Source organism: Cupressus sempervirens, chromosome 4 (assembly GCF_028749045.1).
Source record: "Cupressus sempervirens isolate cs-2001-9-10 chromosome 4, ASM2874904v1, whole genome shotgun sequence".
Taxonomy (NCBI): Eukaryota; Viridiplantae; Streptophyta; class Pinopsida; order Cupressales; family Cupressaceae; genus Cupressus; species Cupressus sempervirens.
This window is the reverse complement of record NC_143121.1, coordinates 851,731,150-851,754,474: the sequence shown is the minus strand read 5'-3', so window position 1 is coordinate 851,754,474 and position 23,325 is coordinate 851,731,150. Positions and strand designations below refer to the sequence as shown.

The window sequence follows — 23,325 nt, the reverse complement described above, 5'->3', positions numbered from 1 at the left end:
GAAGAGGCCGCTCACTCTTTGGTCTGCTTCTCAATGTCACATTAGATCTGTGCTGCCTCGCTGTGGGTACACTTGGCAGCTCCACCCTACCTTCAGTGGCTCCTTGAGGCAGCCCAGAACTTGTACTTGCCTTCGCCTCAGGCCTTATCCTTTGGTTCTTGGGTACTTTTGGCTTGTGAGGAGTACTTAGGCTCTTTCCTTGCTTTTTGCTCTCTTTGTTTCTCTTTTTGTGGACACTGTTTGGTGTTCCTGCTGTTCACTGCAGCCCTTTTGTACTCTTCAATCCCTTGGATCTGTTTGTAGTCTCTTGTTGAACATTAATAAATCTATCTTATATTATCCTCCATTATACCTTTCTTCCACTGCACCTGCTGATTGTCTCTGCACACATAAATGCACAGACAGGATAGTCATCTCAGTACCAAATGATGGACAAACCAATCAATGCTCAAATTTTCATTAAATAAAATCTCAATTTTATTTATTTGAAAGTATTTAAACCAATACATAAAAAATTATTCATTATTAATATTAAGTCTTTGGTGCAGTGAATAAATTGGGCAATATAACAGTCATAATGAATGTTTCTGCAACTGTCTCAACAAGTTAACGAGGTCCTGGAAGATGTTTCCAGTATTATATGCCTTCAAAACCAGGTGCAGAACTTGTTTCTATTAACTGCCATTGTTATTTGTAGTCTAGCCTGTCTAGAATAGATTAAGATTTAGTGCAGCTATGTTGAAGGAATATATGGAATCATCATATCCATGTATGCATCTGTAGTTATATTGTGCTTGTGCCTGAGTCTAGGACAAATGCTGTAAAACTCTTGTGGGTCACAACTATGGCTGAAACATAGTCATTATTGTATGGTATATTCTTTGTAGAGACTTTTTTAACTCAACAAATTATTGGTATCACCATATTTGTTTCTGAGGCATATGGATTGCAATCCTTTTCCTGCATTTTATATTATATAATTAAATTTTAATGGGAAATCCTTTCATATAATATCAATATACACACACAGACACACTATATTCCAAAGCATCTTATCATTTTTTAAGTGCTGAGTACTGCTTTCCTTATGCATTTTTTTGGTAATTGAACTATCTAGTATTTGACAGGTGAGATGGGTCCAGACTTTACTCCCAAGATGCCTGTGAAATCTCTTTCATCTGAGCAAATAGTTCGCATTCATCAGTTGTTTCGCCAAGCTAAATTTGATGATCCTAGCGGTGATGTGAGTATTGTGTGCTATTTTAGATGACATGGATTGATCATTTACTTTGCATCATTTTCCCTCAGATGTTCAATATCTGATCGTTGCCATTTTTTCACTATATATAGTGTCTTAGTCCTGCAGGGGAATACAATCTTCGTCTTGGGATCATAAAAGAACTGCATCCTGACATGGTTGCAACATATGAGGGAAGGTGAATATCTCTGATGAAAATCTTAATATTTTTAAAACTATCAATAAATTAGTATCTGGTGAAATTCTGATAGTATGATCTTGGAGTTTGTTGTGTATTCTACATTTGTCATATCTGGCACTGTAGCACATCAACTGAGACTATGGTTCCAGGTGGGTTAGTTGCATGACATGCATAATATAAATATTCAAAATCTTATGAATTAATTAATTTTTTAGTTGTGCCTATATGTTTCAAAGTTCCTAGAAATTTGTGGGCTCTGACTTTTCAGTTCTTATTTCCAGCCCACAAGTATTTGAAGGTCATCCATTTATTGTGGAGGCTGGAATCAGTCTTGGTGGAAAAGATGTGAAGCAGGTGACATTCTATCATTAAATAGTATGTGCTTGAGGTTGTAGTTGCTATTGCTTGATAAACAGCATTCCGTTGGATTGAGATTCTTATGGTAAAACACTTGCATATTTTACGTATTTTGGCTTTTAGTTTTATGTTGTACCAAGGAATCATAGACAAATATATCTTGTTTGTGGAGCTACATTTTCCTATGCCTTTCAGCATTCATTCTTGAAGTCCCTAGGTAGCCTTGGTTTGACAGTCACACATCCTATAATGTAAACATTTGTTATTATCTACATAACTGAATCCTGTCAGAAATGGACATTCCTGTTTCGTTTAGTTTTACTTGGTTGTTTTCAAGAATGATAAATAGCAAGTTCCATGTCGCCATATCCAGTTCATTCTGGAATTCTTGATGTGTCAGATTTGTTTCATTTGGTCAGGACTTTTAAATTTCTGTAGAAATTTTACCAAATTTTTCAAAAAAATAAAAATTTATTTTCTGATTTTTCGACCTCCTGAATGTATCAATTTTTGTGGACCTTCGTAATTATGGTTAGCTACATGAACAAAAGTGGATGCATGCCTTTTCCAATACCTCCCTTTTCCAATACCTCTAAATTATGAGATCTAAGGTTACCTATCAATTATAGTATTTTATGGTTTACCTATAGATCTCATACACAGCCTAAATGTGATGGTTGCTTAATTTCCGTTATGAATATCTATGGCAGCATGGAGTAGTAATTTCCTCTATTCAGAATGGAGGTACATGACATTTACTGATTATGTATATCTACAATAGCAAAAAATCTTCATTTTAAAGGATACAAAAAAGATTCAACACTTCTAAAGGAATAATAATAGACTTCCTTCCTGAATGTTGAGCTTGCATACAACAATGATTTACCAACAATGATATAGACAATTGTGGATGGAGGCGACATTCAAATCAATGAAACACTTGACTCAACAGCATGGTGTAAAGAATCTGTAAGATGCAAAAAAGAAAATCCTCGGAAGGAATAGAAAACTTTCAAGGTGCTTTCTTCAATTTCTTTAAATGGTACTATATCCAAGATTAAAGCCTCATAACCTTGGCTTTTTGGTTGGACATCCAAAGATGTTACAATGAGAAGGATCCTTGTGTTTATGGCATTATGATGTAGCTAGAAGGAATAACTATCTAATAAATTCTTTCCAACTTTATTTACCAACAATAAAATGTAAATCCAAAGTTAAGTGATAACTTAAGTAAATTGCATAAAACATAAAGTTGTGGTGGCATTGATGCACTCTTAATATAAAACAGTAATGCTAAGATTACTCTTTCACTTCTTGTGAAGCTTCAGAGTGGGCATGGTCCTTGAAATATCCCAAACGGATATTGACCCGGTTTCTTTCTTAAAATAACATTCAGGTCATAAACATATGAAATTGCATTATAAATAAACCAGTAATGTAAACCATAGGAAATATCCTCAATAGATATTTATCCAGCTTCTTCTTGAATATAATATTCAGAACTCAAACATATGAAATTTCTTTACAAACCAGCAGTATGAAAACCCTGTAAATTCCCATAAAACTCTCTAACACATGGTATTGCATTATACAACAGCAATACTGATGAAGATAGTAGCTGCGATAGAGATCTTTATCTCTGGAAATATGAATGTTATTACTGTTATTGTTATGTTCAGCTGAAAAGGACACTTATGTTTGAATTGTAATATTAAATGTAATGACATGTGTCATTCGACATGCATTGAGGCATGGAAACTCAAAGAGTTATTATATTTGTAATAAAGAGTCTTGTTTTGGGAATTTGGAGAGACCTCCGGTTGGAATGTGAAGAGTCTCTCCTTAAGTTATTTATATCGCATCAAGCCATAGGCATTTTACACTTAAATTCTATTATCAATAAAATGATAAGTTTTCTTGTGTAGCTGGGTTTTTCCCTTCATTCTAGAAGGGGTTTTCCTAGGATATTTCTGGTATCTTTGTTTCAGTTTTATCTCTTTCTTTTTGCTGGTTATTTTCATTGATTTATGGGCTCTAGTTTTAACATGGTATCAGAGCGAGAATAGATAACAACTTATAAGGAAGTTTTTTTCTTGTTTCAATATTGTGCTTCAGTTTATATATCCGTGTCTGAGACTTTAGACCCTTAATATTGTTTTTATTAAATTATCTTTTGCTCAAATCCTATGGTGACGTGCACATTAGGTGGTTCAATGGCTTCCGTCTAATCTCTCATGGGCAGATGTGTCTAAATAATGCTCAGATTGATTGATTAGGAAGCTTTCTTGGCTTTTGTCTCTATTTCTTATGCCATCTCTTTTATCGATTTCATGTGTATTCAATATTGGGCATCTACTTTGATGTAACGTTTAAGTCTATATATGCTTTTAATTTAAGTTGCATATAGTGAAAATCATGCAAATCATTTTGGTTGGGTATATTGTAAATTCTCAACAGATTGTATTGTTTTTCTTTTCAATCAAATGAAAATGAAGGTTTCACCTTGGTAATTGATGACTAGAGTTTATTATTTTATTGGTTCTTGTGCCATTTGTCTTCCTCTGTCGTCAATGTTTACCCTTTATATGCTCTGCGATAGTGTAATGTTGTCTTATTATATGCCGTTGATCGTTTTATTTTATTTTTGGTGTGAAATAGTATTGATGGCAGTTTTTTTATAAGTTTCTTCCATAACAGGTTGTTACGTCTCATCTTTTATTTATGTGCAGTGACATTATCATGTACACCTTTTATTATTTTGCACTATGATTCTTATGATTTCGTGTGTTGAGAAGAGTCTTTTGGGCGTTACCTTTTGTTTGATACTCTTCTCATATGATTGTTTTATGGTGTGATGCGTTCTTCCTTAGTTGATCAATAATTGATCATTTTGGCATTCAAGCATCTATCGATTATTAGGGAGTTTAATGCCTGGGAAATATATCGCATGTTGTGTGGCGAGCATAGTGCAAGATCCAAATCGTCCAAAGATAGACATCGTGCAACATCATTGAGTTTTCCATGTATGGTGATCATTTCTTATAGGGGAAACAAGGGAGTCCCTCTTTGTTTTGCAATCACCATAGTATTGAACATGCATGGTCCTTGCAATCACCGTAGTATTGAACATGCATGGTCCTGGTCATAGCGAGAGCTATGCTTCAAGCGTATGCTACAGGAGGACACATACAGGCTGAATTAGCTGCAAACTTCTCCTCACTTGCTTGCTACCGGAGTCAATAAGTATCACATGTTTGTCATGCGAATTGTAGAAGACGTAGCTTGAGTATTCATTAGGGACTTGAATGGCATCTTCATCCCAAAGTTGTTGTCAAGGAAATAAAGTTTTTGTTTTACCACTTGCAGTGATAAGAGGAGTAGTTCCTACAATAGAGACATACACCAATCCCTTGTTGGGCTTAGATCATAGCTTGAGATAAGTATTACTATTCTATGTTTTGTTTTCTTTCATGTGGTATTAATATCATATTTTTATATGAAAATTTATATTGATGCTATGAGCTTTACATAAGTTGTAGAGGCATCATTCTGAATCTCTTTGTGTATGTGTGACTATTGATTGGAGACCTCAGTTTTGACATTCGATTACGCTGAAATATCAATTAATGCCATTCTATGTTATGTCTCAACGATATTAGTGTCAATATAGTATTGCAGTGTAAGTCTGGCTGGAATCATTTGTGATTACAATCTCTTAGTTTTAGAAACAGAGGCATTGTAATTGGTATTGTCTTTGACTAATATTGTGAAAAGTATTCTTGTGCGAAAGGATTTTGTTGAGAAAGCAACATATACTTCAGGAGTAACGTTTGGTTCCATGGGAGTTCAATGGTTTTATATAGCTGGTAATAGTGTTTTCTTTTCAGTATTCATCTCTTTATATAATAGATTAGTTTACTAATCTCTCTTCGTTGCAGATGCAACAAAAGCAATGATTAAGAGCTAATGTTTTAGCTTCAGAGGGAGGTTTCATGATTAAGAGGGAGTGCTTATGGAATCCCCTTTCATTATCATATTTGCTTGTGATGCTTATGGTATTTACTTAAATAAAACTAAGTCTTATTTTGTTATGCCTATTTCAGTTCTTGTGTGAATAAATGAGACTGTAAGATCAGCTATGATAACTCTTTCATTGTGTGATAGTGAACATCATGTTTAGAGAGTCCATGATGTCATCACGTTGAGAGATTCCGTGATGGGAGTTGGATGTCATGTTGAGAGATTCCATGACAGTTCACATTGAGAGAGTCTGTGAATAAAGGCTTAGCTGCGAGTCTTGCAAATCTTTTCATGTTGAGTGATTCCATGAATATGAGTAATTGTTGCAGGGTTTCATGTTGAGTGATTCCATGAATGTGATTAATTGTTATAGGGTTTTGTGTTGAGTGATTCCATGACTGTTATTGATTGCTACAGGTTTTCATGAATTTTATAGGATATATGGGATAAGATTTTATCATTAACATTTTGGTTGTAGTCTTGTGTGATTGTTTAGCTAAAGATCTTTCTTTGGCTAAGAGGGAGTGTTGAAGATGGTAGTTGTGATAAAAATCTTTATCTCTGGAAATATGAACGTTATTACCATTATTGTTACATTCAGCTGAAAAGGACACTTACACTTACGTTTAAATTGTAATATTAAATATAATGACGTGTCATTTGACATCCATTGAGGCATGAAAACTCAAAGAGTTGTTATTATATTTGTAATAAAGAGTCTTGTTTTGGGAATTTGGAGAGACCTTCTGTTGGAATGTGAAGAGTCTCTCCTTAAGTTATTTATATCGCATTAAGCGATAGACATTGTACACTTGAATTCTATTATCAACAAAATGATAAGTTTTGTTGTGTGGTTGGGTTTTTCCTTTCATTCTAGAAGGGTTTTCCCAGGATATTTCTGGTGTCTTTGGTTTAGTTTTATCTCTTTCTTTTTGCTAGTTATTGTCATTGATTTCTAGGCTCAAGTTTCAACAAAGACAATAACCAGCATTCAAAATCCATTCTTAAACACAGTTTTACAGTCAGATTGAAACCTTAAGAGAACCTGTAAGTGCACACGAGACACCTGAAGTGACATCTCCACGGACAGTGGGTTTGCGTCCACTATCTGCTAGCACGAGGGGCTACGTCCTCACATTGGCTGAAAGCTGAAGCTTTCCAAATAACTCTCGCAAGAGAGAAACTGAAATCTGAATCATAAATCGAGCATGCCAAATGAAAGAGTCTCTTCTCCTTTTATCCTCACAGCTATGACTCTTCGACTCCCCTCCTAGCTTTCTTCTTATCTCTCCTTGTCCTTTTTAGCCCATTTTATAATAAAAAATTGACCTTTTATATTTTGAGTCCATGCTCTCCAAGTCAATTTTAATATTATATATAATATGTCATTAACTTTTCTAATGTCCCAAAAAGGGGACATTACAAATCTCCCCTTGTTGAAATTGCTTGTCCTCAAGCAGTTAGTACCAGGATCCCATAAGAATTTGCAGGTAGCTCTGCAGTCTAATTTGAAAACAAATTCAACCACACTGCGAAGCAAGGTGCCACTCTGCAACCCCTCTATCAACCGAATCCTTGGATCACATATAGATCTATGAAATATTGCTGCACTTGTAGACTGTACAACTCTAGTTATTGTCGCATCCAATCTTAAATTGAGTAGAACTATTACAAAATCCTCAATAAGCCATAGATACATACTGTCAACACCCGGATCCCAAACCCTGTTGCCATGACCATTTGATATGATGAGGTAGAAATGTATCAAGGGGCTATGTATAACCCAGTAGATGGTGACAACCCGACTTAAATAGATAATGTAAGAAGTGAGCTGCTCAAAAGCTGAAACTAACATCACTGGCACATCAAAAACCATACCATCGTCATAAGTCTGGAGAACCCCCGAGTACATAGGTGCTATGAGTAAGTATGAAGCTATAAAGCCATTCGCTATGTTTTATGAGTAAGTATGAAGCTATAAAGCCATTCGCTATGATTGAAACATAACTCTCATCCATACTCCACCAAGATCTATTCAGAGGTTGATGTAGGAAATCCATCCAACTCCTATATGGGTTGAAATCAGGAACCATATTTGGAGTGATCCAATGACAAGCAACAGTAGTAAATTCACCACCCCCCATCTTGTGACCAAGATTCACTGCTAGGAACTATAGCATGATCCAATATTCTGAAATCAAAATCATCCTCTTCATGGTAATCAAAAGGAGTTCCTTCGTTTATCACAAAAAGGGGATTATCAGAAGTTCACTCAACATCTACTTCAAACAAAGGGTTGTCTACAAGCTGAATGTGATTTGAAGTTTTGGTACTTGATCATTTGGGGCAGCTATCCAAGTCATACGTCTACTGAATACTATCAAGTTGATCAATTGCTTCTTGGAAAAGCTCCTGCCTCACTTCACCCTCATGTTCTCGAGAGTGATTTGTGATCCTAATCTGATTTTCTGCTTCTTGAAGAGAAATTCGAGCATCATTTAATGCCTCGTGAGTATAATTAAGCTCTCTATCGAGCTCCATAATCTCGTTCCTTCCTCTGTATTTCAGCAACATTAAGAATATAATCCTTGTCAGACAACAAATATAAATAATCTGATTTCATAGTTTCAAGAGCTTTTTCTATCACTTGCAAATCAGCAACAAGCCAATCTCCTTCCACTCCCTTTTGAGCTTTCCTGTAGAGATCTTCAACCATCTTCTGAGTGCTGTCATAATGTACCAAAGACTCCACAACCGTGCCTTCACTAAACTTCCACTGGTTCTTTAAGGTATGCATTTCATTATTGTCATGTTGAAGTGGTTCATTGTCTTGCAGTTTCATCTTAGATTGTACCTCTAGATTCATGTCAAGGGCGTAAGAAATATATAGTTCATTAGACCTCTCAAAATCATAGGTCTTCTTTCTCCCTATTCTATTGATTTGAATGCAAGGGCCAAAGTGTTGCCATGTTATCATTTGTATAAAAGGCTCATCATACAAGGATCCCAACCTGCTATTACTTCATGTGCAACCAACCTCATCTACTTGCTTGTCAAAGCTAACCTTCAAATTGGCAATGTAGAAACTTGCACCCTGTATGACATCTTCTACGTGATTGCGAGTAGGTTGCAAATCAATAGTAGTTGATTGCTTTTCTTTTTCATGACGCTTTACTAGATGATTTTGGTCTGTTGGAAACTCTTCATACACATTTTTGCACTGGTCTTTTGCTAGGAGCTCCTAAACACCAATTCCAAATACTTCCTTTTTGCCATATCAGTCTTATTTTGCTGCTCTAGATGAAAATCTAGGCAATCGTTGAATGATAAGTCATTTTGAATTCGGGTAGGAAGATTTTTGCACTCTCTATAAATGTCGAGTATTTCTGCTCTTATATTGGACTCAAAATTCTGGGCTAACTGCTCTTGTAGCTTCATAGTACCTTTCTTGGTTTTATCCAATCCCTATATTTTCCAAATTATTCCTCGACTTCTGCTTGTCAATTTTCATTTCAGAAGTTATCCAACTATAAAAGGATCTAGTGCTGTCCAAAGCATCGACTGCCAAATTCGCTAATAGTTGTAAAACATTGGCTGATTTTCTTCTATAATTTTTTTTATGTAAATCCCAATGCATGAACTTCAATTGACTATCCTCAGGAAGATCTTTGTTAATTTGTTTAACAACATTGGCGAACCTTGCACATAGAATACTTTCTCGAGGCTTCTTTTCATGTCCCTTGATAAGATTCAAAACAATGATAGGATTCCCATATCTCTTTACAAGATTCTCAAAATGAAGTTTTGTAGCCTGATAAGTCGGATCTTATTTTTTTATCAGGCTTTAAATTTAAGCATGAAGTTTATTGAGACTATTATAGGGGTATTGATCCTCGGTGCTGGACAACAGAGCAAATTTGCCGTGGACTTTCATAAGACACATCTTCAAAAACAATCTGTTTGTTTCAACATCCTTTGCTACTCTACCTTTATCATTAACTCCTCGTTTTAAATGCCTTGTTCCAGCATAATGCCTTGAACGTCTGGCAATGAGAGCCAATGATTAATTTGTTGTTCTTAAAATATTATCTCTCTAGTCGGGTAGCAAATATGTAATGACAATGCTAGTCCCTACAATCGGTTAAATATTAGCTCCTGGTGGTAGTATATGAGATGTATCTTGACTCCCACGTATTTTCCTACTCTGTTAGAACCTATGACCAACTCACCAAGACATAATGTGAACTATCAACCATGCAAGTGCTTTGTCATCACTTTTGTAACCCCTTTCATAAAAAACAAACACTTAATATTTTTTTTAGACTTATCGATATCAAGGAATTTATCAATGTGTACTAATAATTCCTCCCTCTTGGCTCTTTAATTTGGATTAAACATTTATGGAACTAACCTACACAAAAACCAAAACAATCCTTTCAAGAACAATACTAATATTTTCCTCGGCATACAAATGATGCTTTCAAATAGGAAAATGCCCCACTGTTTATACGTGAGTCTTCTGTTGTATTCATAACTGCCCAGATTTCTTGTATTTTCCCAAAATAATATGCAGTTCAGAATGCTTTAAGAAGAATGATTATGAGTCTGAACAAGATAGCTTGAATCGGGTGGCACCAAGGTATTTTTTAGTGGCTAATATTCACAAATTGGCTAATTTTAGAATTTTTTGGCTAGTAATTTGGCTAATAATTTAAGATTTGATACAACCTAAATCGCCATAGTTTTATAAGATTTAGTTCTAAAATATTTAAAATTGCTCAACAATTTATTTTATTGAAAAATTTAAACTCAAATATTCGCCACAATATTCATTACATGATTAGATTTGAGTCACCTAAATATAATATATTATCAGAGAAATTACATTGAACTGACCAATAATATCCTAATTATTAGCTACTTTAGGGATATATCACCAATATTTAGTTTTCACTATTGATTTAAAGTATATGTAACGATCCTCATAATATTCCACGAGGTAAAAATTGTTCAATTTTGATTTTTAATATTCCATGGTGATTAGTGAACTTCCTATTATTATTGATATTTGTCAATATTTTATATAAAAAAATTATGATTTGAAAATAATCGCCAATATTAATCATATTTAGAATAGAAAGTTGAGAGATTTGCCAATAGATTTTTTTCTTTCTTTTCAAAATAATGAAAGATTCGCCAATGTTTTATATCTTTTTTTGGAGGCGACTTTGTTAAAGTTTACCTGAATTGGTGCTCCTCAAATAACTATTCATGGCAGTGAATCAAAGTAATTATTATTTCCAGTGATATTCTCTAGAAACGGCTTGTGAATATTCTCTGCCACATTAGTTGCTACCACAGTGTCGTTTGGTTTCCCAAAGATAAGCATCCACCATATGATGAATGTTCGATGTCAAGTATTAATGCCTTCGTCTTTTCCTTGCTCGTTACAAATTCTGCTAACTCCTACTCGTGAATTGGGGCTATCGGGCAACATACGACACACACAATCTGGAGTTGTCCTTATTTTTTTCCAAACCAATTTGTTACCTCTGTCAATAAGTAACGCCAAGATTTAAATTGCCAAATACCTCTTCAAAATCCAACTATGGTCTGCACTATAGAATATTGATCTATGAAACTAATGTGAGCTGAACCAAATATGGCTAATATCGGGCTCCAAATAAACATTTATTTTATTATTTAGGGGCCTCCCATATTCAATATCCTTCCTTTAGTTTTCCCTCGTAATTGCCCAGGCTGAGCCGACTATTGCTTATCCATGACATCCATTTTCTAGCAGATGCACCAATTCCAGCTTCACGGCATCATTTTTTGATTGTGTAAACTTACTGGCATTAGATACTTCTGATTATGATAAGAGATTCCAACTCGACTCTCTTGGCATTCCCTGTGTTGCCTCCTATGTCTTCCGACTTGCGTGTAAATGACGAGGGTACTGGCTGTATATATGGCTCCTGTTATTTAGCTCTCCCTGTACATGTGCTCTGCAATTTCTAGCTTTGACTGCTGCTACTAATCTCATATCTGGAGGAAGAATCGATACTGAGGTGAATACCATGTAACTATGGCTTCCCTATCTCACTTGTGGCATACTAACATCACCCCAGATATATGCTGTTTTGTAGGCAACAGTTCTGTCGTTTTACTATCCTTTACACAATCTGCTCTCTAATCATGGCTTCTCCAACATGCTGGTCAACTCTTCAATGTTGCCCATCCGCGGTTAGGATTTCCAAATGCTGTCTCTTGTCCACGCTGCCTATTAAGGACATCCATGAATTGAATCGTCTCAACTAGCTTATTGTGAAATTATTCACCTTTCTCAATCAATTGTGTAGCATTTAGTCTCCTCGAAGGCGTTGAGTTGAAGTTCAAAGCCTCTGGTAATCAGGAAGCAAAGACTTTGGAGTATCCCTTGTATTACGAAGCTCCTCTTACTTGGACAACTTAGTTGTTGAGAATAACTCAAAGATTAAACAACCCATGCCCCATGAATCCACTGACCAAGCTGGTGACTTTTTAATTGTTACCTAATCATTCTTCAATAGCTCCATTGGCTTATTTCGTGCTCCAACATGCCATTCAGATTGCAGCATGGGGCCTGCAGCAGATTCATTAGTCCCATCAAATTCTGATAGAATGCCAAATGTGTGAAGCTTCCAATCTAAAGTTGGTGTTATAGCTACAGATTCCAAGCATACATCGCCATGAACAAGTTTACAATCATTATTGAGGAAGCTAACAACTTTTGCTATTTGATGCAACCCCCCCACATAATACTCATCTCTGTATGAATTCTAAATCTGTAACTATCTGTAGAAAATGTCTATTCCAGCACCATCAGCTTCATTTACTCCTTTAAAGTTTTAAGAGTAATCTTCAGAGTACAAAATCTTAAATAAAAACAATCTTAAATTCTTTTAGTAATATTTCTGAATCAAACCAGCTCCTTACAAATTTATTGGTTTGATGAAACTTTACCAAACTCGAAGCTTCTATATTTATTTCTTAACCTCACAGGTTGGCAGGTTTGAGGCTCTGATACCACTGAAATATCCCAAACGGATATTGACTGGCTTTCTTTCTCAAAATAACATTCACATCATAAACATATGAAATCGCATTATAAATAAACCAGTAATGTAAACCATAGGAAATATCTCTAGTAGATATTTATCCAGCTTCTTCCTGAATTTAATATTCAGAACTCAAACATATGAAATTTCGTTACAAACCAGCAGTATAAAAATCCAATAAATTCTCCTGTAACTCCCTAAAACATGTTATTGCATTATACAACAACAATACAATAACCAACATTCAAAATCCAATCTTAAACAGAGTTTTACAGTCAGATTGGAACACTAAGAGAAGAACTTGTAAGCGCACACAAGACATCTGGAGTGACATCTCCACGGACAATGGGTTTGCGTCCATTGTCTGCCGGCACGAGGGGCTATGTCCTCACACTGGCTGAAAGCTGAAGCTTTCCAAATAACTCTTGCAAAAGAGAAACTGAAATCTGAATCATAAATCAAGCATGCCAAATGAAAGAGTCTCTTCTCCTTTTATCCTCACGGCTGTGAGTCTTCGACTCCCCTCTTGGCTTTCGTCTTATCTCTCATTGTCTTTTTTAGCCCATTTTATAATATAAAACTGACTTTTTATATTTTGAGTCCACGCTCTCCAAGTCAATTTTAATATTATATATAATATGTCTTTAACTTTTCTAATGTCCCAAAAAGGGGACATTATAGTCCTTCTTAACAGTGACTGTAACAATGTATATTTCGCAGTATGCAAGCTTCCACAACAATGTGTGCTTTAGTGGTGTTTCATATTTCAGTAGCCTGTGAACTTTTGCAAAGTGTGCTTAGTTGTCCCCTTTTTGGGGTTGTCTTAAATCTTGCCCAAGCACCTTGTAAATAAAGTTCGCTAAATTTCTCTCTTTGGATCTTCATTGCTGCACTATTGGATGAATGTTATTACTCAATGGTTCGATGGTCCATAATTGATGCCTTGAGGTATGGGTAAGTGATGATTGATAGGCCCCCTCCAATGCTTTGAATGAATCCTTCTTTATTGGTGGAAGGGTCATGACCTTTCCTAAGGATTGAGTTGCCACTTTCCATTGTTTCCTTTGAGAATAATATATTACACCACAATTTGATCTTCCATGGATCTCCTCAAATGAAATCTTCCCCTTTATATCCTCCAATGTGAGAGAGAATCACAACTCTTCATATTGGCCACAACCTTGCACAAATACCACCCATTGAAAGGGCCCCATCCCTTCATCATTGCTGCCCCTTTGAAAGAGCCACTTCATTATCTTCTTTCCATTCTTTTCTTCTTCTGTTAATGCTTCTTTAATTCCTCCCCCCCCCCCCCCCTCTCTCTCTCCCCCTCTCTCTCCCTCTCTCCCCAACTCTTTTATTTCATGCCTCTTGACCTTTCATTAAACCTATTTAATTTAAATTATATTATATGATATATTATATTTTATTTATATTTTAATTTTATAATTATTATTTATTATTAAATCATATTGCAGAAAGGGGATGGTCATTTAGATTTTACATTGAGAGCTTGACGTATGTTGGAAACCAGTTTGACATGTAAAAGGCTGTGAAATTTTTGTTGTGTTAGAGATTAGTAAATAAGAATTAGAGATTAGTTTAATATTTATTGAATAAATGTTAGTTGCTAGTTATTGGGCAGCTAGAAGCTTAGAAGGCTTTATAAAACCATTATGATGCAATCATTTGATCCTTGAAGATGACTGGTTGATGGTGTTGGAGCCTTTTTCTGTGTGCTATTTTTCTCTAGTGTTTGAGAGGGGAAATTCCAAAATTTTGATTGGTTTAGACTTTATAAAGTCATTTTAATGTAATGCTTTGCATGTTGAATATGACTGATCGATGATGTTGGAGCCTTTGGCTCTTTATGTGATGTTTTCAAAAGTCTTTTAGTGGAAAAACTCTAAAATTTCATTGCTTTCTTTTTGAAATCAATGTATCAAAAATAATCACAACAAAGTGCCAACAACAAGCAAGCAACCACCAAATAACCACAGCTAGCAACAAATAGTCAGCAAGAATCTAGCCACGAAATAGGCCATGAAATAGTGCTGCCATTCTCCATGGAGACATTTTCCAATCAAATGTTATGCTATTAAACATTTGCTCTTACTTTTTCCCACCAAATCTTGGACAATGCTCATGTATACTATTGCCACCTGCAAACTTCCTCTGCATGCTTTTTATATACAACCTTGTCCATTCTCGTAACTAACCTTCTTTATTGTTACCAACTGTCAAGATTTTGGAACTTAACATATTAAAGTAATATTGTTATATTGGTATAATGGTCATGTAAGTAGTTTTCTTTTAAGTTGGTCTTTCAATTTTTAGTAGCTTCCTGTTCTTTAAGTTGTTTAGTTAGTTTAGTAACTTTCTATTCAGTCTTTAGTTCTCGATCGTTTCGTTATGAAAAGATCAAGGTATCACAAATAACCACCACAATGTGCCAACAACAAGCAAGCAACAACCAAATAACCACAGGTAGCAACAAATAGCCAGAAAGAATCTTGCCACGAATAGACCATGAAATAGTGCTGCCTTTCTCCATGTAGACATTTTCCAATCAAAGGTTCTGTTATTAAACATCTGCTCTTACTTTTTTTCCACCAAATCTGGGACAATTCATGTATACTATTGCCACTTGCAAACTTCCTTTGTGTGTTTTTTATATACAACCTTATCCATTCTTGTAACTAACGACCTTTATTATTACCAACCATCAAGATTTTGAAACTTCAACATATTAAAGTAATAATGTTATATTAGTATAATGGTCATTTAAGTAATTTTCTTTTAATTCAGTCTATCAACTTTTAGCAACTTCCTCTTCTTCAAGTTGTTTAGTTAGTTTAGTACTTCCTATTCTGTCTTTAGTTCTCGATCGTTTTTGTTATGAAAATATCTTGTAATTGCTTGCTTAATTAAATTTCCTCTTCTTTGTTTACTATTGACTACCAATTGATTATCATTTCATTGTATTAGAGCAAAGGTTTGTCTTTGGAAAAAAAATCTCATAAAATTTATGGTTTAATTACATTGGAATTTCATGAGGAAAATTCTAGAAGTTTCTTGGCCAATTTTTTAAAACAAAAATCATGGGTTTTTTTAGCAGATATTTTAATAGAATAAATTGTGGTTTTCCCTAAATATTTCATAAGGAAATTTCCCAAAAATCTTTTGCTCAATTTTTTCATAAAATCTAGGGTTTCCAATTTTTGGTGATTTATTCTCAAATTCCTATCTCTAGATAATGGGAGGGATGTCTTCGTTACCCAACATTAGGTTGGAAAGCACTCAACTTGTTTTTTCTCTTGTTCTTGGTCATATGGGGAAGTTCTATAGAAAGTGGTTGGTTGATCAAAAGTTCAATTTTTTTTTGTGAGGAGAAACAGTATATACAGTATGAAGATGGGCCAGATTGTGTGCGTAGGGATCCTCTATTCAGCAAAGACCACGGTGCACTTGATGACTTCTCAAAGGCTGAACAAAAGTCAGACCGTGTTAATAAAGCAATAAATGTTGTCCACGAGAATGATGTATCTAATTCAGCAAAGTGTTGCATGATCAGAATCAGGTGTTGGAGAGAGGAAAGAATCAGTGTTTACTTTTTGGGGGGCCTGGGGCCACCCAATTTCACCTTGCATCATGTGAATCATGGATGCTCGGTCTGATCCTCCAAAGATAGCTGGGATCTCATTATGCCCGTAGGGGGCATATGTCCCCAATTAGAGCCATTGATGGAGCCCTTATTATTTGAAAAATTCATGTCTCCATTTTAGATATAAGGCTAGAGATTTATGAAGGATTGTTAAAACATATCCTGATATACGCAAGAGAAGGACCTCTTGTCACATCATAACATATTTCATATGAAAGATTTCAGTTTCCATACCACCATGTATGGATTAAATAAGTCCCAAGATGTAAAAGGTGCAGTAGAAGATGATTAATAAAAGTGCAATGTGAGACAAAGGATGAATTAAGTTGGATTGCAAAGTTGTGGAAAAATCTGAGTGAAAACAAGCAGAATACTGTCAAACACAGAACACATGCCCCCAAGGAGATATAAGAAAAGGCAGTCAGAACACATACACTTATTGGAATCATAAACAAAGCACATGAGCTGTTCAGAAAAAGCCTCAAAGAAATGTGTTCTCATATGATACAATGGTAGTGACAAGACATAAGAACCTGCAGAATGAGGTCTACGCATAATGAGGAAGAAAGAGACCCAAACATCATTAAAGAAATTCAGAAATGGATTGTTTGTTGATTTGTCAAGTCATACTTCTGTATGATCACTGCCTATGATTGATCTATTTATTGTCATTTTCTTCAGTTATCGGGAGGTTCTCCATTTGGTTTCTTTTTATCAATCACTCAGTTGTGACTCAATGGAGGTAAAGTTCACTCTTCTGATGAAGGAGATTAAGGATGATAGTACATAAAGAAACATTCAGCAGCTATTAAGAAAAATATATGCAGATCTCTATAAGCAATTGTGTGGCATCTCATTTGCAGATTGAAGTAGATTATAATTTTGTGCATGGGAGAATACAGAATTTGAAGATGTTAAGCAATCAGATAGCGGAAAGGACACTCTTCGAATCACCCACAAATCACTTGTTCCTGGTTATTAATAGCAGCTGCAAGTGCCGGCAATAAATGAAAGGATGCCTGATAAACTTAAAGATAAGTTTGTCTTATGTTGCATCAATTGTGTCGATCTAAAATAACAATCATAGTGTAGAGAAGTGCTAATAAAGAACATAGGTCAGTGTTTTCAAATGGAAATGGCAAGTATTGATGAGTGGAACAAAGTATACATGGCAAGCATCCACATGAAGACATCTTCAGTCAGAGAAATGGCAGAAGTAGGAGGGTATGGTTGTCTTCACATAGCAAATACGGAACAGTAGAGTATGGAGTATGAGCAACTCAGTCTGCCTTGATTCTACGCCACACAGTGTAGAATAAACATATAAATCTGTTGTTCATAAAAAGAGTATAAATATAAAGGAGTAAAGTGATATGTGTGTATTTCTGATTTTTTTTTGTAATGGAAAATAGCTATCGAACAAAGGCCACAGTTTTACCTGCCGTCATTCTGATAATGTTCCTCATCATGCCATTTTTTTGATTGACATATCTGGTTCGTATGGCTTTCATTGGAAGTCACGAGCATTTTCCTCACCCACAATGGAAACCTTGTGATGTCGTCCAAGATTATGAACGTTGAAGACATACACAGTAGCAATAATGAAAGGGAACGTCGGAAAAGAGAGATTCATATCCTTCCAAGGCAATGTATGTGAGTGATGGAGGAGCTTTAATATTTCAAAAGCCTATGCGCCGGATGTTTGACGTAACAAATAATCTTACCAATGTTTTAAAGGTCTTTAGTAAGGATCGATTGTCATTTCTTTTTTATGATTCGACCTTGTTATGGAATGAATAATGAAGCTTGAAGTAAACCAAGGTTATAATAATTTACTCTATGTGATTTCACTAGCAATAGGTAGTGGTCTACTTAGAGGGGTCATGATGGTTTGAAAGGAGCTTTCCTTCTCCCCATAAACTTATAAGAGTTGAAATAAAAAGTAAAAGATATAAGAAGAGCACATTCGGAAGAGAAAAAAAAGTAAAGTGATATGTTTATTTGTAAGGGAAGATGTAAATATTAAAGCATGACTTTTATATATATTTTTTACTATATTTTAATAATAAATGAAGTCCCTTATGTTCATTTTCAAGGCAAAGAGTTTGCAATTAAAATGTGGATTCGTCCTTAATGATCAGTAAATGATTTGTTGAATTATTTCGACAGAGTTTTATTTTTGCATTGGATATTTTTTTGCATTCTTTATTTGACAATAAGGATAGTGTGAAATATATGTGTTTCCTTATCTTTGTCTAATCAAACTGCTAGCCGGAGAAGCTAAAAAACCTTTTGGACTAGTAAAGAGTTGCATATAAGATTTGTCTTTTGCAGAGCTCAGAAGTAATTGATGAAATATCGTCTCATAGAGTTGTACGTAATAATCTTAATAATAGTTGACTTTGTCGCCCAATGGATAATGCATTGGTCTTTTAAAATTATTGGAATATAGTTATTGGAGTTAGAAATCTATATACTTCCTTCTTGCAAAACAAAATAATCAATTTTTGATAACCTTACATAAACATTTAACCATTTTAATCTGGCACATAAACTCATATTGATTAAGTTCGAGGACCTTGGCAACTGGAGAACTTGTAAATTTTTAATTTGCTATATAAAGGCTTTGAACCGGGTAATCGAATTTCGGGTAAGGTTTACTTGCCTAGGTGTAGCGAAGCCTAAAGTGCAAGGGAATTGAGAAGTATTCCCATTCATTGGCCAAAACTCATTGTGGAATCTTGTTAGAGAATTGGCAAGCTCTTGGATTTCCAATCTACAGTTTTGGGAACCAACACACCATCTTAAGTTGATCCATCTTAGATTGACCAAAATGTATTACCAGACCCGAATCCATCATCAACTGGTGCCACTTGATCATCCATTTAAATTGTACATTGGTCCAACAAAGAACATCTGACTCTTTCACGTTTTACAATGAACATGCACACTTTCCAAGAAATTCCATCATAACTACCAGTGTATAACCGATTTATAATAAGTCATTGGTTCCATGTCACTACCACATGAGCAGCCAACTTTTCATCCCAAAAGATCTACTGAAAATGGCCTACTTGTTACCGGATAAAGATCAATCACGAAAATTCAACCTATTCTTCATTTTGCTTCTCGAATTGTTTCAGTTGATCCAAAATGTGTCTTCCTGCAAACCAAATCATACTCGAATACAACCATGATCAAATAATTGAGTAAACATCATAAATCCTTAATTTCGTCTCTTCAAACATCATAGATTTGATAGACCAATCAAATCATTCACTGTCTGTCATAAATTGATCAACCCGGGTGTACTGTCATAATTAAATTTATCGTAACTCTCTCAATACTTATATGCACTACATGAAATTAAATATACAGCTAGAGACATCTTTGCTTCTCCCATAGCCATCGCGCCTCAACACACAAATCAATCACGCACTTGATTTGTCTTCTGCATAGTGTAAAATTTAGCTTTCTGGTAAACATTAAATAGCCAACCATCAAGTTGACATTATTGGCAACACAATAATTCATCCAATAACCATCAAACATATGATGTAACATCTCATCACTATAATCTGCATAAGTTATGCCAACAAATCTACTGTTGGATATCTTAGAAGAGATTTTGGGCATTTGTTCTCTAACAATTTGTGTCACTTTTTATCACTTTATTCACCCTCATTCCTTGTTGTATCTTTGACTCAACCCATGATTCCACTTTTCATGACCATTAATTGTACGGGTTCATGTTATTCAATCATCCTCTGAGGAGAATGAATTAGGAAGGTCATCTCATTTCAATAGTTCTGATAAATTCCTTCTTGGAGAGGGATCAAATCAATGCATGTAATGTGTAGGGATTATAGACACACATTTGCACATTGCATGCATTAGCTAAAAGCCACTTGATCTAGCCAATTTTGTTGTTCTTAAGTGCATTGTTGATGATGCGCTCACAAAAAGGGACCTAATAGATATGCTTGTAAATAGCTTCAACCAACTTCTTTGTTACCCTTCGCACATATGCCACATTATGAATCACACCACATTATGCTAGTCAATCACTTAGTAGCATCAATGAGGATTTGAAACTAAAACTCCACATCCTTGCAGTGCCCTAAATTATTAAAAGCTCGAAGCAAGCAAGGACTTCCTACTTGTGATCATTATATCAAATGAGTGACGGTGTTTAAATAAATCAGCTAACTGGCTAATATTCTAAAGGGAAAGGAATTTTGTCTCTCAACAACTCTTGATTGAGAAGAGCCCTTGGGCACTTGTCCATGATAATGTTGTAAAGTTTTTGCAAATTTTGAACAACCAAATTGTTTCAACACTTTTTATCTACTTGCAGAAGATGATCTTTTATGTATCAGACTTGTATGAAGTGTTACCAATAGTATGAATATTATTTTGGAAATGCTTTATCGCTGCAATAATTTGGATAGGGCAGTATTGCTAAAGGAGCAGACCACATGAATTTCGTGTCCTTTATCCACAATAATAACCAACATAAATATGGCAATCAAGGGGCATGTCCCTAGAAGGGACATGTCCCTCCATAGGTCGGCCTCTAATTGATTCCTTGAAATGAATGACTATTGGAGAGGACTTTAGTCAGTGAACAAACTAACTAAAATGATAACGATTAACCTTTAACAATAATGCCTTTAGGAGACACCGATCACCACTAGGATAATTAAAATTATACATAGGCCTCCATTTCATGCAAGAACAAATTCATACGATCTGTAACCAGACTAGTATGATATATTAGAGTTATAGAATCAACACTCCCTCTTAACTTGATAATCATACTGAGAGATAACATATCTAGCAACATCAATTAAGATGAATATGCATAGATTGATACTCTATATCTATTTGAATCTTCTATGCATGTGGTATCATTGAACACATGATACTATGTCATATTACTATACTTGTGATATGACTTATTACTTATACTAGTGATAATAGTATTGCATGGAATACAACATACAGGATAAAATTTGGAGAATGATTAAATTCTTCATTTATCCAAGTTTTGACTCATAGGTATTGGTAGTCCTATATCACAACATGATCCTGAGTTAACATCTACCAGAACACAAGATAAAATCCGGAGAATGATTAAATTCTTCATTTATCCAAGTCGTGACTCATAGACATAGAAATGTTTACATCACAATATGATCTTGAACTCATCTAGATCTGATAGTAGTTCTCTACTATTCAACACATAATCTAAGAGATCGTGATCTCTCATAATGTCTTTTATACAAGTGTTCATTATCTCAGTGATCATGACCTCTTAGATAATGAATACAAATGGTGAAGCCCATAACAGTGAATAGCTTGGTAAAAATTATTTTATTAATAATTTAAAGAATACAAATGTATTATAATTCAACCATACCAAGCCTTTTCCTGAAGTGATCTATCTTCACTCGAGAGAGGTTTGGTAAGAATATCTGCTGTCTGATCTGCAGTGCAAATGTATTCTAATTTTACAGTATTCTTGTCTACCATATCTCTTGCATAATGGTAAGGAATTTCAATATGCATGAACTTGTCATGAAAAATTGGATTCACAGAAAGCTTGATGGAACTTTGATTATCACAATGAATAATAGTAAGATTCATGGGTTGACCAAATAATCCCACACGTAACTTTCTAAGCCGAACCGCTTCCCGAGAGGCCATTGCTGCAAATGTATTCTAATTTTACAGTATTCCTGTCTACCATATCTCTTACATAATGGTAAGGAATTTCAATATGCTTGGACTTGTTATGAACTGGATTCATAAAAAGCTTGATTGAATTTTGATTATCACAATGAATAATAGTAGGATTCATGGGTTGACCAAATAATCCCACAAGTAACTTTCTAAGCTGAACTACTTCCCAAGAGGTCATTGTTGCGACAATGTATTTAGCTTTTGCGGACCTCTATGCTACTGATGCTTGCTTTCTACATATCCAAGATATCATTGCTGACCCTTGATTGAAACAACATCCTGAAGTGCTCTTCCTATTAGTAGCACTTCCAGCTCAATTTGGGTTTGTGTACCCATGTAAGTCCAAGTCAACTTTCTCATACTTGAGTTCAAGGTTAAGAGTGCCTTGTAAGTATCTCATAATGTGTTTGACTGCAACTAGGTGAATCTCCTTTGGCTCACACAAACCGACTTAAGGCATTAACAACATAACAAATATCAGGTCTTGTAATTACCAAGTACATAAGAGACCCAATCATCTGTCTGTAAAGAGTAGAATCTATGGAGGGTGATTTGGTAGTTGCATCCTTAAGTTTGTGTAGATTAGTCTCCATTGGAGAAGACAGGTCTGCAGTTCCACATTCCAAATCTCTTCAAAATGTCTAATATATACTTACCTTGATTAAGTATGATGCTGTCATTTTTCTGCCATACTTCCAGTCCTAGGAAGTAATGAAGGAGTCTTAAATCTTTCATTTCAAATTCTCTGATTAGATCTTTCTTGCATTGATCTATAAGATGATCATCACTTGTTATTAGTAAATCATCAACATACAGTATCAAAATTATCATATCATCTTTATCCTTTTTATAATAGAGATTTGGATCAACTTGATTCTTGGAGAATCCTAAACTGGAGAGATACTTATCAATTCTTTCATACCATGCCCTTGGAGCCTGTTTCAGCCCATAGAGAGCTTTGTTGAGCCTGCAGGGAAAGAGTTTAGGGTTATGGGTTTCA

General features: G+C 35.0%; 1 protein-coding gene across 2 annotated transcripts in view; it reads left to right on the top strand.

The window, feature by feature from the left end:
* LOC149564051 (DNA topoisomerase 6 subunit B-like) overlaps positions 1-23,325 on the top strand; it is a 111,093-nt gene that overhangs the window by 79,385 nt on the left and 8,383 nt on the right. For both annotated transcript variants that reach the window (XM_089827150.1, XM_089827149.1), the window contains 3 exons: positions 1,128-1,243; positions 1,351-1,436; positions 1,721-1,793. In XM_089827150.1, the coding sequence (XP_089683276.1) occupies positions 1,128-1,243; positions 1,351-1,436; positions 1,721-1,793 (275 nt within the window). The remainder of the gene's footprint in view (positions 1-1,127; positions 1,244-1,350; positions 1,437-1,720; positions 1,794-23,325) is intronic.